We start from the raw sequence: 12869 nt of genomic DNA, 5'->3' as shown, positions 1-12869 counted from the left end.
GAATGGGTAGAAGACTTCAGCCTCCTAGGTTATCAAGCTTTTCATTTCTTGAGGTCACTAAATTCCCTTTTTTTTGCATTTAATATTTACGATACAATGCTTTTGCTCCAGGAAAAGTGCTTTAAAATACTGTAAAAATTCTGACTTTGTACTTACTAGTAAATTCCTTACTTAATTCACAATTGTGAATATGTATAGACAAAGTCTGCAAGAATTTTCTGATCTTGTTGTAACCTGTCAATGTGCATTTCAACAAAACTGGCATGAGTCTCCTCTCACATCAGTGGAAATCAGGAGCAAATCCACTGAAGTCAATAGCTTGGTCTACATTATAGTTAGGGTGATTCACGCTGCCTTATGTTGACATAGTTGTGCATGTGTCTGCACTTAAATTTGTCTCCCACTAATGAAAGTGCTCAGATACAGTGATGCAGTAACACTACCTCCCCAAGTGGCATTGAGCCTGGGCAAATGTACTGACGTTGATGCAGTGCGAGTGCAGACACTGTGTTATTTATGTTGACCCTAAGAATCCACCCCCTTTCCTTCACAGATATTATGCAGGATACAGCTGTTAGGTATAACCATTGGGATGTTTTTTTTCACTGAGATCCAATCTTGTGAGTAAACAATGCCAGTGTCCCTTCAACCTACTAAAGCACATTCAGCTTCACCTACAGGTAGATGACTCCTTCGTTGGTGCTGTCAAGGTGGCTTGTGTACGGCTTCATGAGTCAGGAACCCAGGGGTATGCTGGGTCCCCCAGGATCATTACAGGCATTTCAACATTGCCAATAGTAATCTCCCAGTCAGGAAAGAAAGGCCTTGCTTGCAGCTTTCTGTGCTCAACCTGACCCTGATGTTTTGGGGCCTGTTAGGAATTGTGTGGTGCTTGATGTATATCTATGAATATAATAGTCAATGCACCTATTGATTTTATGGTGTTTGCTGTACATTTCTGATTATTACTATCACTGATCCTATGAGTTGTGTCACACTGTACAGTAACAAGTGGGTGCTTTCAGAACTACTAGGCACTCTGCAGCATATTTTCTGTGTTCTTAAAATCCATGCATCATGCACCTTCCCTGACCAGCTAACACAGATGTCAGTGAAGCATCCCTGGTGATCTGCCAACAATTGCATAACTATAGATAAGTAGCCCTTTCTGTCTATGTACTCTGTAGCAAAGTAGTCTAGTGCCAAAATAGGGAGATGCATGCCCTCTATTTCCACAATTCAGGAACCCCATTGCTGCAAATCCATCCACTATCTCCTGCTAATAAAAGCAAAAATGCCTATTTCTCTATTTTCTGCTACACCGAAATGAGATACCATCTTATTATTTATTATTGGAGTGATATAGTTATGCTTAATATTATAGAGTACCCAGAGGAGGACATAATTCCCCACACAAAAGATCTCACAATGAAATCTTGTACAGGTATGTCTACATAGCACTCATACTAACATGCTAAAAATAACTTTGCTTTTACATTGTGGCTCAGGCTGGAGCTCAGGCTCTTAAGATGGGAAGGCTTCAGAACCAGAGCTCCAGCCCGAGCCAGAACATAAAAACAACAACATTTACGTGGCTGTTTTTAGCATATTAACACAAGCCCTGATACAACAAGTCTGGATCTGGGCTGGGAGGCTTATGTAGAAATGCCCCTTGTGTACCCATGCAATAGAATTACTCATACAATAAGAAGTTTTTGCATGAGCTTCAGTTGCAGGACTGGGCCCTTACTTTGGAAATTTTCCTCAAGATTTTTTCTGCTCTTGAAGGTTGACGACTCTGTATTCAGTCTTCCTTTCTTAACTGGGGTTAACAGTATTTCTGGAAAGCACAGGACAAACATTTTATCATCATCATAAATGCTAAAAGCTAAAAATCTTTCATTCTAAAAATCCAGTCTCCCTTTTCAGTAGAAAGCTATATGTATTTGAGGATGCAATTTCCCTCACCCACCATCTCAGTCAAGAGTTCTAAGCCCCTCACATCCTTGAGGAAGTGATACTGGTATGAGAAAGGGCTTGTTGTGCTGTCATGCACTCATCCCCTCTTTCCTAATGGTAGAAGGCAGGGACTTACTAATTCTGGCTAAGAGGACAGACAGCCTCATCCAAGTTCATAATGAGGATATACAGCCAATTACCAAGGAACACACAAGAGAGAAGTACACTGTAGGGACCAGGGTCTAATTATGATCTCAATTATACACCAGTATAAATTATGACTAACTCCAATTAAGTTAATGGAGTTACACCAATGTAAGATTACTAGATCAGAATAAGTCAAAACATATTACTAATTACAAATACCTTTTAAACTATACCCTTATCTATTATAAAAAAATCCTCATAATTACTCTTAAAAGCCTCAGAACTACTGTTATTACAGATAACCGATTTTCGTAGTCCCCTTTTATATCTCTCTTCAGCTTCCAGAATGACTTTGTGACGATCACACTGATGTGGACAAGTATGCAAGATCTTGCTAAAATTTCTGCTATTGAAAGGCAGTCCTACTGTTATACATCCTGGAAAAAAAACAAACTATGTTGCAGAAATAACATATATAAAATGTAGATGTAGGAAATCTATTTGTTATAAATGTCTTCAAAGTGGTTTCTAGAGCTTATGCCACAGTCTTTCCAAATAGTGACACTTATTTTAATTTCGTTCTTTCATGTTCTGCAAAGTTCAACCTTGATGCAGCCAGCAAACCCTTGTTCTGAAGCCCCAGCATGCATTTCTATGAGCCACTACTAAACTCAGCAGATTTGTTGTTTTGCCCAAGAAGGGTTCAATTTGTTCTTAGATTTCCATGTACACGTCAAGGAAGACTGGCCCTAAAATTTATATTTTTGAAAATGCTTGTTTAACAATTTGTAGTAGCTCTCCAAAAACATACACTTGTTTTTATTAAGGCCATGGAAAATAAATTATATCCACAAAGGGCCAGATTATGTATAGACCCTGTGTAGAAGTGCAAGGAAGGTACAGGACAGAACACAAGGAGCCTCTGTTCCCTTTGCACACTCACATTGGGGCATTGGTGGTGGGTGAAGCTTTCCTCTTCTGGCCAAGGCCCCACGCCTTTCGGCCAAGGCCCTGCCCCTGCTTACTGCTCTCAGTTCCCCGTGGTACTGGCTGGGGAGTTAGGGGACTGAGAGCTCTGCCCTTCCCCCCATGGCTCTGGCCAGGGAAGGGCAGGCTGAGAGCTCGGTTGGGGCCACAGGGGATTCAGCTGAGAGCTCTCAGCCTCAGCTGGGACCGTGGCAGAGCTCTCGGCCCTGGCTGGAGCTCTGAACCCAGAGCCCCTCCCCCATTCCACCCCTTCCCCTGTGGCCACATCCCTGTTCTGCCCGCACTCTGCCTCTTCCCCCAATGTTCCACCCCTGCTCGCTCCTCCCCCCGCCCCCTGTGTCCCCGAGAGCAGAAAAGCTGTGCCCGCACCACTGGGGCTGTGGCAGGATGAGATTTTTCCAGGGGCCCAAATCCTTCACTCCCCTCACCCCCCGGTGGTGTGAGGTTTGGGGAGGCTTAGGTTCCCCCACCTCCATTATGCACTGCCTAGGCACAGGGGCCAAGTACAAGTCCTTGTGCCCAGGGCCAGAGACACTGTTAATACCAAGCTGTGTATAGTGGCCAGAGAGGGATGGCAGCATGCTTCTAACACCTGTGTGAGAAGTGAAAGGCACTGCATACTACAACCGCTTTAATAGTGGCATAGCCACTGTACCTCTGGAGCATTGCAGTTTTTCAGTGTTCCCATTAAATAGCTGTGACTTAATGCTACAATTTAGCCACAAACATGTGCGTACTGGATTAGACAACCGGATGGATATTAGCATAATTTTTAAAAAATAGTGAGAGTCAGGAGACCTATTTAGCAGAGAAAGAATATATTCTCTCCCCTTTCTGCTTACAGAAAGCAGGAAAATATCCAAATCTTCTGTTTGGGAAAAGGATGTGGACCTAAACTTGAGCGTGTGGCTGCTGAATCTGCCCAGTGGCGGATGGGGACAATTACACTTTATTACTGGGGAGAAAAATAGGCTAAAGGCAATAGATTTATTAGTATTGTAGATGCGTCAAATCAGATGTAATATCAAGTAATTTAATGTATTTCTGATGGGGCATAAAAAGATTTTTATGGTATAATAAAAAGTCTAAGATAAATATCATTTACCTGAGCACCTTAAATCTGTCATTTTAGGAGATGCAGAAGTAATTGGAATACTTATTTCCTTGTTTCTTGAGTCTGAACAAAATGTAACTGTTTCTAAATTTGAAAAAAGTTTATTTCACTAGGATGGAAAAAGCAAACTGTCTTTCTGGTGGTAACTTCTGCACAGTATACATAAGTCCAATTTTATTTTACATTTCTAGAAGACATATAGATGTTTAATTTACACAACAGCAAAGAATAAAAAAATACTATAGGTCAAATGGGAATTTCAGTTACTCTAAGTGTAAATCTAGATTAACTCCAGGAAATTCAGTACTTATATTGGCTTCATTTTATGCAATGGGCCTGATTTGTTCATTTGATCATACCAGTTTTACCTGGTGCAACTGTGTAAAATAGATATGATGAAGTTGGACCTCAGGTTAATTGTATTTATTTCAAATCTAGAGTCTGATCCTGCAAAACCTTACACATGTAATAGTCCTTACTCTTGATTTACAGTGATGTAACAGAACACAATTTGGCCCTTTCTAAGGTACCAATCAGGCAAACACTTATTCAGATGAGAAATTCTTACTCCTCTAAATTGTCAATAGGTTATTCAAGAATAAAGATTAGATGGATCAGAACCGAAGTATGAAAAATACACTGGCTATAATGAAGCAGAGATCAAAACTATTCCCTTACGCCCCATCCTACAAACATTTACACATGTGCTTAATTTAATGCATGAATAGTCCCACTGAAATAAAAATGGAACAATACACATGCTTAAATGCCAGTTCACAAGATTGTTTCTTTTGTCTGTCCACTATTTAGAGCAGAGGTCAAAACAAATTCTTGTACTATTGATGGCTTTCATTGCTCAATCCAAATTTTTTTTCAGACATAGCAGAAAACATTTATCTACACTTATCCTGTGTAATGTTAGAAATTATTTTACAGTAACTCCTCGCTTAACGTTATAGTTATGTTCCTGAAAAATGCGACTTTAAGCAAAACGATGTTAAGCGAATCCAATTTCCCCATAAGAATTAATATAAATAGGGGGGGTTAGGTTCCAGGGAAATTTTTTTCACCAGACAAAAAACTATATATTATATAGATATTCACACAGTACACGTTTTAAACAAACAATTTAATACTGTACACAGCGATGATGATTGTGAAGCTTGGTTGAGGTGGTGAAGTTAGAGGGTGGAAGAGGGTGGGATATTTCCCAGGGAATGCCTTGCTGCTAAATGATGAACTAGCACTGGGCTGAGCCCTCAAGGGTTAACACATTGTTGTTAATGTAGCCTCTCACACGAGGCAGCACAAACACTAGGGAGGGGAGACAGCATAGCAGACAGAGACAGACACACACCTTGTATGTGGGAGGGAGAGAGAGAGAGAGATGCACACTGCCCTTTAAGTAAGCTAACCTACTCTTAAGTGCATTGTCTTTTTAAGTGGATCAGGAAGTTGAGACAGCAGCTGCTGCCCCAGGCTCTCTCTGGCTCGCTCCATCTGTGTCCCCTCCCTGCTCTATATGGAGGAGTAAGCGGGGAGCAGGGGGGAGGGGGACACCCCGACATTAGCCCCCCCCGCCCCTCCCAGCCAGCAAGCAGGAGTCTCTGGGAGCAGCTCCAAGGCAGAGGGCAGGAGGAGTACATGGCAGTGGGGGGAGGGATGGCTGACCTGCCCGGCAATTGACAGCCTGCTGGGCGGCTGCAGCACAGGGAACTCAGGGGAGCGGGGAGCTACTGGGGGGGCTGCTGGTCCACCCTGGTTCCAAGCCCCCACCAGCTAGCTGAAACGGGCTGCTCTTCCTGCAAGCAGTGGACAAAGCAGGCGGCTGCCAAATGATGTTAGAAGGGAGCATTGCACAACTTTAAATGAGCATGTTCCCTAATTGAACAGCAACATAACAATGAAACAACATTAACCGGGACAACTTTAAGTGAGGAGTTACTGTACAAAAAAAATACTAAAGTAAAACATTTTAGAAGATAAAATCTAAACAAAAGAAACAGATTCTCATTTTAATAGTTATTTAATATAAAATTCCAAATCTACACAAATATTTACAATGTTATAATACTGTACATAATGGAATGGGGGTGTACATACAGTATGATACACACTGTATGATAAAATATAGCTTTAAAGGTAAGCGATATGGACCATATTTTATTTCCAATAACAATCCATAACATACAACATTATCTGGAAAAAAAGAATATATTTCAGTTATTTGTACCTGTTACTTGTGCCTGTTTCAGATTTTGAACAGTCAGTGATGGCTGTTTAAACAAATGTTCACTGGAAAGATCAAAAACACATTAATAAAGTTAAAACCAAATCTCATAACATTTAAAATAATAGAAATATACGGCTTGCAGGGACCTTGAGAGGTCATCTAGTCCAGCCCCCATGCACTGAGACAGGACCAAGTATAGCTAAACCATCCCTGACATGTGTCTGTCTAACTTGTTCTTAATACCTCCAGTGATTCCACAACCTCCCTTGGAACTTAATTCCAGTGCTTAACTATCCTTAGATTAGAAAATTTCTCCTAATATATAACCTAAATCTCCCTTGCAGGAGATTAAGCCCATTACTTTTTTTCCTATTTTCAGTGTACACAGAGAACAACTGATAACAGTCCTCTTCATAACAACCCTTAACAAATCTGAAGACTGTCATCAGGTCCCCACCTTGGTCTTCTTTTCCTCAAGGCTAAACATGCCAATTTTTTTTAACCTTTCCCCCTAGGTCAGGTTTTCTAAACATTTTATCATTTTCTGTTGCTCTCCTATGGACTCTCTCCGATTTCTCCACATCTTTCCTAAAGTGTGGCATCCAGAATTGGACAAAATACACCAGCTGGGCCCTCACCAATGCTAAGTAGAGCGAGAGAATTACCTCCTGTGTCTTACATATATAATGCCCCTTTCCTCCCTGGGTTACTCGGGAACAGGCAACACTCACCTGTGTGCCTGATTCTGTTGACATTAAAGAAGATTCTGAGTATCCCAGTGGTGATATTGGATAGGTGGGAATCCACTATTCACCCCTCTGCTGCAGTCCCTTTACTCCTAAAGGAATTTAAAATTGGCAGTGCCTCTACCTGGCTGGCCCCAGTACATACTCAATGGTGTGCCTTGGGAACCTCCAGGAATGAAGCTATTCTAATAATAAATAATAATAATATAATCCGTGGCATGGGCATAACTCAGAAATACCAATTATAAATAATATACATCCAATATACTTAAATTAGAGTTAACACATCTTTACTTAACAACTTAAAAAATCAGGGTATAATAGTCTAAGATTAAATGTCACTACTAATTTAAATCCACAGGGGGCAGTTGAATAAAATAAATTAACAAATATAATATACAGTAATAGATGAAACCTATTTAACTAGCATTTGCACTGCCACCATTTACCCCACCCTGGAGTGTTCACTCCTCTGGACTTCAGAGTCATAGACACTTGTGTGGATATGCTTGAAGATCTGCAGCTGGAGACAGTGCTCTGTTGGTTCTGTGTATCAGTCCAGCCAAGGCAACAAGCTGCACAACCCCTCTGTCAATTGGAGCTAGTCCCACTGAATGTCAGCAGCTCTGGGTCCTGGTTCGGTGGGAAGATCGCTCTGCCTCTCTTCAGACTCCATCTCTCTGCTGTGCCCCTTCCCTTGCAAGTACTGTCCCAAACCAGAGTGGGGGTTACTCTCAGTCCTTCACTGCAGGCCCACCTCAGTCAGCTCTAGGCACAGCAACAGTCTCTGGCTCCAGTGAAGCCACCAACAGCCTCTGAGGCTCCTTGCTCAATCAAAGCTCTGCAGACTCCCAGCAGCAGCTTCTGGCTTCCTAGCAGCAGCTCCTGGTATGAACAGAGCTCCACACCAGCAATCACACTCCTCTCTCCAAAATGGACTCCACCACCATGCTCTCCCTGCAAGAGCAAGTATCTCACCCTTTCCCCAAGCATAATAGTAGTTGTAGTCTCTAAAGCTAGATTGCATCACACAGGATCTTTCCAACTGGAACACTCCCAATAAAGTTCAGAGGCCCCTCTAGTAAAGGGTGGCTACATTTTCCCCCAACCAGAAAAATCCTTAATGTCCCCATTAAGGAACCAGAACAAAGAAGAAAAACAGATTAATTTACAATATAATATGTACATTCTTAATTCCTACTGCTAGCTGGGGTAACATTCAATGGAGGAGAAAGTATAGGTCCACTAGAATAGGCACAATTTAGGCATCTAGCCTGACGTGAGCACCACCATGAAAAACACTTGAGTTCATCCTTAGAGGATACGTATTCTGGTTTGGACTCCACAGGTGTTTTAAAATTTTTCAGCACAACCACCCCATGATGTACTGTGGGGATGGACACCTCACTGCTGTCTCCAACCACATCATATGTTAACCACTGAGGGGGCCTGTCTTCTCGCTGGGACCTCCTTAAGGGCTGTGCCATCCCTTCTTCCTCCTCTACAGGAAGTGTTAATAAAGCTCCGTCAGTTTTGGCATCCACCACAGAATTACTCATTGTAGAAGGAGCAATATCTGTAGCAACCTGGTTCCCTACACTTGAAGACACAGGGGGATTGTTGCATATATCTATACCCTCCCTATGAACTTCTCCCATAGGAAAGAATGGAAGAGCTTCAGGGTTTAAAGGGGGTGTGCTAGTTGCACTTTCAGGTTGATCTGGTTCAAGTGACAGCACAACCGACCCAGGAGACATATCTGAGGATTCATGATACATAGATATATATTCAGGGTAAACCTCCTCAGAATCAGTCTCTGATGGGGGACCAATTATGTCCATCATGGTAGCAGGGCCGGGCACAGGATTAGTACCACCTATGGAGTTGGGGGAGGAACTTTCAGACGTCAGAGCTGTCCTTTGGTTCGATGATCTGGGTAGAGAGGTAGGCTCAATATCTGACGGGTCATCCGTTCTGACGTGTTGCCCCAGACGTGTTGGTTTCGATGTAAAGTTTTTAATGGGCTGCCATTCTTTTCAGGCTTTAGGTGATATATAGGTAGCCTGAGCATCTGATTCTCCACAACGTAGGCCTGCTAATCCCAACAGTTTGCAAGTTTTTGTTTTCCAGGGAGCCCAAGATTTTTTTATCAGAACATGATCACCAGGTTGCAGATCACAGTATTGCACCTTCTGGTCATAACAGTCTTTATTGCCCCAGTTCACCTTATCAGATGCTGCCTGAGCAAGCTGATAAGCGGCACACACGTCTTTTTTTAAATTAGCCACATACTGGAGGTAAGACTGGTGGGAAGATCCATCCACTGAGACCCCAAAACAGAGGTCTATTGGTAATCATGCTTCATGTCCAAACATTAGGAAATACGGAGAATACCCAGTGGCCTCATTTTGGGTACAGTTGTAAGCATGCTCAAGATGGCTAACGTGCTGGCTCCATCTAGATTTCTGTTTGGTATTCAAGGTTCCCAACATATTAAGCAGGGTCCGATTAAATCATTCAGGCTGTGGGTCTCCCTGTGGTCGATAAGGTGTTGTTCTAGATTTTTTTATATCTAGCATAGTCAGAAGTTCCTGAATTAATTGACTCTCAAAGTCCCATCCTTGATTTAGTGCATCTGCTTGGGCAACCCATAATGCACAAAGTACTTCTCCCAAAGAGTTTTAGCAACAGTAGAAGCTTTTTGATCTTTAGTGGGAAAGGCCTGTGCATACCTTGTGAAATGATCAGTTACCACTAGCACATTACAAAGTATTTCTGCTATCAGGTTCAATTGTGAGAAAATCTATACAGACCAAATCCATAAGGCCTTCACTGTGAAGATGAAACAGTGGAGCAGCTCTCGTGGGTAGAGTCTTCCGTTGTATACACCGGGCACGGGTCCTAAAATACTGCTCTACATCAGTCTTCATCCATGGCCAGTAGAATTGGTCCCAGACAAGGTCAGATCCCAGACTGCTGCACTGGACAGCACAGTATGGGGAGGAGGTGAACAGCCCTCGGTGGTGAACGAACAGGTTAAGGACTATTTAGAAAAGCTGGACATGCACAAGTCTATGGGGACGGATCTAATGCATCTGAGGGTGCTGAGGGAGTCGGCTGATGTGATTGCAGAGCCATTGGTCATTATCTCTGAAAACTTGTGGCGATTGGGGGAAGGTCCCGGACGATTAGAAAAAGGCAAGTATAGTGCCCATCTTTAAAAAAGGGAAGAGGGAGAATCTGGGGAACTACAGACTGGTCAGCCTCACCTCAGTCCCTGGAAAAATCATGGAGCAGACCCTCAAGAAATCCATTTTGAAGCACCTGGAGGAGAGGAAGGTGACCAGGAACAGTCAACATGGATTCACCCAGGGCAAGTCATGCTTGACCAACCTGGTTGCCTTCTATGACGAGATAACTGGCACTGTGGATATGGGGAAAGTGGTGGACATGATACATCTTGACTTTAGCAAAGCTTTTGATACAGTTTCCCATAGTATTCTTGCCAGCAAGTTAAAAAAGTATGGATTGAGTGAATGGACTATAAGGTGGATAGAAAGCTAGCTAAATCATCTGGCTCAACGGGAGGTGATCAACGGCTCGAGGTCTAGTTGGCAGCCAGTGCCCTAAGGGTCTGTCCTGGGGGCAGTTCTGTTCAACATCTTCATTAATGATCTGGATAATGGGATGGATTGCACCCATTAGTTTGCTGATGACACTAAGTTGAGGGGGAGAGGTAGATATGCTGGAAGGTAGGGATAGGGTCCAGAGTGACCTAGACAAATTGGAGGATTGGGCTAAAAGAAATCTGATGAGGTTCAACAAAGACAAGTGCAGAGTCCTGCACTTAGGATGGAAGAATCCCATGCACTGCTACAAGCTGGGGCAGTTCTGTAGAAAAGGACCTGGGGATTACAGTGGAAGAGAAGCTGGATATGAGTCAACAGTGTGCCCTTGTTGTCAAGAAGGCTAATGGCATATTGGGCTGCATTAGTAGGAGCATTGCCAGCAGATTGAGAGAAGTGATTATTCTCCTCTATTCAACACTGGTGAGGCCACATCTAGAGTATTGCATCCAGTTTTGGGCCCCCACTACAGAAAGGATGTGGACAAATTCAAGAGTCCAGCGGAAAGCAACAAAAATGTTAGGTGGCTGGGGCACATGATTTATGAGGAGAGGCTGAAGGAACTGGGCTTATTTAGTCTGCAGAAGAGAAGAGTGAGGGGGGATTTGATAGCAGCCTCAACTCTCTGAAGGGGGGTTCCAAAGAGGATGGAGTTAGACTGTTCTCAGTGGTGGCAGATGACAGAACAAGGAGCAATGGTCTTAAGTTGCAGTGGGGGAGGTCTAAGTTGGATATTAGGAAAAACTATTTCACTAATGAAGCACTGGAAGGGGTTACCTGTGGTGGGATCTCCATCCTTAGTGGTTTTTAAGGCCTGGCATGACAAAGCCCTGGCTGGGATGATTTAGTTGGGGTTGGTCCTGCTTTGAAGCAGGGGGTTGGACTAGATGACCTCCTGAGGTCTCTTCCAACCTTAATCTTCTCTGATTCTATGAAAAGAAATGTGAGAGAAAACTGGAGGGGGGGAATATTATGGATTTTATAGTTTAAATATTTAATCTTATATCAGCTTTTTAAAATAGTACCTATAAATGCATTTGAGATAGCTGCAACCACTTCCTCTAGAGTACAAAGACAAAATGCTTTTCCTTTTTCTTTATTGCATTGAGATTCTATTTTCTTTGATCTAAGATGTTAAAGATACTACATCTACACCTAAGAAAAGCTGTGGTGACTAAAAAGTTGTCCGTTTTCTCTCACAATAAAGAGCTAGTTAGTAAAAAACAATTAAATAATTAAATGAAATTACATTTGATTTGGAAATTTTCATTAAGTGAACAGCAACTTTACATTTTTACTTTGCATTGAGACATCAAATACTATACCTTGCTTGAGGAACTGACTGTTTCTTCTCACAAGCAGTTTGTTCATTTGTAGTATGACTTTTTTGTACACTACCTGTGTGTAGTTTATCAGCTGAATGCAGAGTAACATTTTGCTCACTCTCTCTGGTAGAAGCATCTACTAGATTCACAGTCTTTAATATTCCATTTTTGGATGACTGATTATTTGCAGATGTAGTACCAACCAAATCATCAGACTTACAATTTAGCTGTGAACACTGCATTTTTGTATGTGTTCTTTCAGTGTTTGCTTTTTTGTCACTGGCATTCATTTTATGGTATTTTGATGTCGTTTGCATAACTGCTTCCTGAGGTATATCAACAAATATTTGTCTTCTTACTGTTTCCTATATTGCAAAAATACCAATTAATGGTTGTACAAAGCATTAATAAATCCTATGGTAGGGTGAGAAGAAGACAGACCTGGGCAATTTGAGGGTAGACCCTGTTAACTATGAAGCTGCAGAACTGACTGGCTCTAGTTAGACACTGTTAACAAGAAATCCAGCAAAGCTATGAGAAAGAATTTAAAGGAACTGTAACCTAGTGAGAACTTGGATCTGAAAACAATAAATTGGGTCATACTCAGGGGCGGCTCTAGACATTTTGCCGCCCCAAGCACGGAGGGTTCTCTGGTCCCGCGGCTTCGGCGGACCCTCCGCAGGCAAGCTGCCGAAGGCACCCTGCCTGCCGCCCTAGCGGTGACCAGCAGAG

General features: G+C 42.4%; 1 protein-coding gene across 11 annotated transcripts in view; it reads right to left on the bottom strand.

The window, feature by feature from the left end:
* Positions 1-12869, bottom strand: part of TERB1 (telomere repeat binding bouquet formation protein 1) — a 57010-nt gene that overhangs the window by 8009 nt on the left and 36132 nt on the right. For 8 of the 11 annotated variants that reach the window (XM_039502588.1, XM_039502586.1, XM_039502589.1 and 5 more), the window contains 5 exons: positions 12138-12502; positions 6441-6502; positions 4199-4291; positions 2373-2543; positions 1751-1840 (listed from right to left, as the gene is read on the bottom strand). In XM_039502588.1, coding sequence (XP_039358522.1) covers positions 1751-1840; positions 2373-2543; positions 4199-4291; positions 6441-6502; positions 12138-12502 — 781 coding nt within the window. The remainder of the gene's footprint in view (positions 1-1750; positions 1841-2372; positions 2544-4198; positions 4292-6440; positions 6503-12137; positions 12503-12869) is intronic. The other 3 variants (XM_039502591.1, XM_039502595.1, XM_039502594.1) reach the window with 2 other exon arrangements.

Source organism: Mauremys reevesii, linkage group 16 (genome assembly GCF_016161935.1).
Source record: "Mauremys reevesii isolate NIE-2019 linkage group 16, ASM1616193v1, whole genome shotgun sequence".
NCBI lineage: Eukaryota > Metazoa > Chordata > Testudines > Geoemydidae > Mauremys > Mauremys reevesii.
The sequence above is the reverse complement of the archived record's forward strand: the minus strand, read 5'-3'. Positions and strand labels throughout refer to the sequence as shown.